Raw genomic sequence first — 4,001 nt, forward strand, 5'->3', positions numbered from 1 at the left:
AAACAAAGGAATAAACGTATGGTGTGGAGAATGATGTTTGTTTGCGAAGAACAACAGAGAACAGTGATTGTAGTAGATTGTATTTCAGATGTAAAAGAATGGACCGGGGTCCACAGTTCACTAGTGGTGTCTCTCCAATAAGATAAATAGCATGTTGGGTGAACAAATTACAGTTGGGCAATTGACAAATAGAGAGGGCGCAACAATGCACATACATATTATGATGACTACTATGAGATTTACTTAGGGCATTACGACAAAGAACATAGACCGCTATCCAGCATGCATCTATGCCTAAAAAGTCCACCTTCGGGTTAGCATCCGCACCCCTTCCAGTATTAAGTTGCAAACAACAGACAATTGCATTAAGTACTGTGCGTAATGTAATCAACACAAATATCCTTAGACAAAGCATCGATGTTTTATCCCTAGTGGCAAAAGCACATCCACAACCTTAGAACTTTCTCACATCGTCCTGCATTCAATGGAGGCATGAACCCACTATCGAGCATAAATACTCCCTCTTGGAGTTACAAGTATCAACTTGGCCAGAGCCTCTACTAGCAACGGAGAGCATGCAAGAACATAAACAACACATATATGATAGATCAATTAATCAACATGACATAGTATTCCATATTCATCGGATCCCAACAAACACAACATGTAGCATTACAAATAGATGATCTTGATCATGATAGGCAGCTCACAAGATCTAAACATGATAGCACAAGAGGAGAAGACAACCATCTAGCTACTGCTATGGACCCATAGTCCAAGGATGAACTACTCACGAGGTTGTCAGAATCGCGATTCTGAATCGGATCGGAAATGCTCCGGTAGAATCGTATCGTAAAGTCGAGTCGTAGAATCTAAGATTCTACCCGATTCTACCAACACGAGATTTTTAGATAATTCCATCAGTGGACAAAGGATCAAGACTCAAGAGTGTATATTTTGAAAGATAAAGAACACAAAATTAATATATCTGAACTTAAGTAGCATAAGTGCATAACCACAAATAGAATTGAGTTGCCATAGGTATCAAACATACAGGTTCATGATAGGACACTGGTAGAAATATAGGAGAAAACAATAGTATAACACGCTTAATTGTTGTTGTCGTCGCCATCATCAGGATTGTAGTCCTCGAAGTCATAGCCATCAAGATCTTGGTCCAATCCAAGATCATCTCCACCTGTGAACAAACAAAAATAATGTTAATTTATAATACATAGCAGGAAATAATATGATAAATTGATAATATTGTAAAGTAACTCCACGTACATGCTTCAGTTAAATTATTGACCATATTCTCAACTTCCTGTTCGGGATCAGCCTCTTGTTCTTTCTCTGATTCCCTATGGGCAATTCTGTCTAGAGCACGCAACCAATTCTTCTGTGGAGGAAGAACAGGTTCCTCTTTTTCAGTTATCCATTCATCATCAGAAGATACATCTTCTGCATCATACGTCACCTTTGCTCTTCTTACTCTTCTAGCTTGCCTATCTAACAGCTTCAAATTATACATGACAAAGACTAGATCATTCATCTTCTCTTGGTGCAAGCGATTTCTTTTTTTAGAGTGTACCTACACAAGTTTCGGAATAACATCATTAGTGTCGCCATCATCAGGAGTATAATATTGAAAAGGAACGAATTAAAAAATGAAGGTCTTACTTGCTCAAAGGCACTAAAATTTCGCTCACAACCTGAAGAGCTACAGGTTAAGCTCAAAATTTTAATAGCAAATTTTTGCAACTCGGGGACATCGTCTCCATATGAATCCCACCAATCCGCTGGTGCAAGAAATTAAGGCAATGTTACTTACACAAACAATAACATGGCTATAAAGTTGACACGCACTTGTGCAAAGTAACTAACCTGGAGCTTTCTTTGTTCTAGTCATAATTGCTGACTCCATCCCAACAAGTCCTAATCCATTTTTAAATGCATCAAGTTGTATGTCTATCTTCACTCTTTCATCTAAATCAGGAACCATTTTCTCGAGGCATGTGTAAAGGCCACGTTTTACTTCTGCAGCCTTAAAATTGGCACTATAATGGCAATGCGGATTCAGGTAGTATGCAGCGGCATGCAAAGGCCTATGGAGCTGTGTATTCCATCTTTCATCAATAATCTCGAATATTTGCTTATACCTGTACAGAGAAAATGCAGAGTATTAAACATACAGTATAGATATTAGGACTAGAATCTACACCATACTTAGCATAAAGCATAAATAAGTGATGTCCTCTTTTTCACATTGCCAAAATTATGCTTTATCCGTTCTTTTGCATGAGTCATCTCATCAAAAATAAAAGGCATTGCAGGCTTCTCATCTGAATCAACTAATCGAAGAACTCTTATAAGTGGCAATGCAGCTTTCAGACATAGTGCAACATTAGGCCAAAACGAACGGCTATCCAATACAATTTGCTGAATTTCCTTGCCTTCTTTTGTAGCAGCAAATTTGCTACCCCTCCACTTGTTTGAACTAAACATGTTGACTAATGCACCTTTCAGCTCATGTAGACAACCCAGTGTCAAATATGCAGCAGCAAATCTTGTGATCGCAGGCCTAATTAACTCTCTTCCTTTAGTGAACTCTCTCAACCAACTAAGTGGCAATGTTCTCGAATAAATATACGTGCAGATTTTCCGTCCCTTTGCAATTGTTGTGGCGTGCATATTAATCTTTTTCTCAAAATCTTCAAGAATTAGATCAATGCAATGTGCAGCACAAGGTGTCCAGAATAAAATTTTTCTCTTTTCCATCAATAGATCACCAGCTGCCTTGTAGTTAGCCGCGTTGTCCGTCACAATTTGCACAACATTATCCTCTCCTACTATCTCAACAACATCATCTAGCATTGCAAAAACTTTGTCTGCTGTTTTGGAGATATCAGAAGTATCAACAGAGGCCAAAAAGACAGTACCCTTTGGACTATTCACCAGAAAATTGCATATGGACCTTCTCTTTCTATCGGTCCAGGCATCCGACATGATTGTACAACCTGTTTTTTTCCACTCTTCTTTAAATTCAGCAACTAGATTCATTGTTCTCTGAACTTCTAGCTTGAGATATTTTACTCTTATTTCATGGTACGATGGAGGCTTTAGATTTTTCCCATATTGTCCTATCATTTGAACCATCTTTATGAATTCTGGATTCTTCACGGCATTGAATGAAATAGCTGAGGTATAGAAGAAACGGCAAATCTGAATGCAAACCTCCTCTCTCTCTTGTTTTTTGTAGAATTGATTCACAGTTGTCTGGGATTTACGCGTGTTAGCCAACTGATCTCCATCTTGACCTTGATCATTCTCTGCTGGAGCATTTTTTTCTTGAGAACCGTTGACTATCTGGTCCAACTTCCTCTTCTTTGCATCACTCTCTTCTTCTTGACAATTTAAAAGCTTTAGGAACATTGCTCGGACTTCATCGGGTACTTTTGAACAAGGCTCCACATTAAAGCGAGTCCCTGCTAAATGATGTTTCAACCTATAAATCCCTCCTCCTCTAACAACAGAGCAGTATCTGCATTTGACTGTTTTCTTTTTCGGATCAACTTCCTCTGCATGACCCCATCCAACGTCAGACCGATTTCCAGGAGCATTCTTCCTTTTCGTTCTACTGCTAGAACCTTGACTAGAAGCTCTGGTAGACATAGTGCCCTAATGCAAGTAATCACTAAAAAATTAGATGCAGATATTAGTATGTACCCCTCCGGGTTTTTTTAACTGACTCGGATTTAGTACAACTTTGTACTAAATTTGAGTCAATTAAAAAGAAACGGAGGGAGTAGATACACACAAAATTAGATAAATTTAGATCAACTAATCTGACACGAAGAAATAATTACGAAGTAAAGCTCCATGTGTAGGCTAGCTAGCTGATTACTATTTACTAGCTTAAGCCGATTACTAATAGAGTTGCTGCCCCACCATGGAGGCAAGCCTTCATTTCATACCAGATCTGATTATAAATAAAATAATGA

The 4,001-nt window shown here is 38.4% G+C and overlaps 1 protein-coding gene across 1 annotated transcript; it reads right to left on the reverse strand.

The window, feature by feature from the left end:
* Positions 1–1,109: 1,109 nt before the first annotated feature.
* On the reverse strand, positions 1,110–3,432 carry LOC139835407 (uncharacterized). The gene is made up of 5 exons (XM_071825257.1): positions 2,257–3,432; positions 1,885–2,161; positions 1,681–1,799; positions 1,288–1,591; positions 1,110–1,198 (listed from the first exon to the last, which is right to left on the reverse strand). The coding sequence occupies exons 1-5, from the start codon at positions 3,430–3,432 to the stop codon at positions 1,110–1,112; spliced, it is 1,965 nt and encodes a 654-aa protein (XP_071681358.1).
* Positions 3,433–4,001: the final 569 nt, after the last annotated feature.

The sequence above is a fragment of the Lolium perenne genome, chromosome 2, assembly GCF_019359855.2.
Source record: "Lolium perenne isolate Kyuss_39 chromosome 2, Kyuss_2.0, whole genome shotgun sequence".
Taxonomy (NCBI): domain Eukaryota; kingdom Viridiplantae; phylum Streptophyta; class Magnoliopsida; order Poales; family Poaceae; genus Lolium; species Lolium perenne.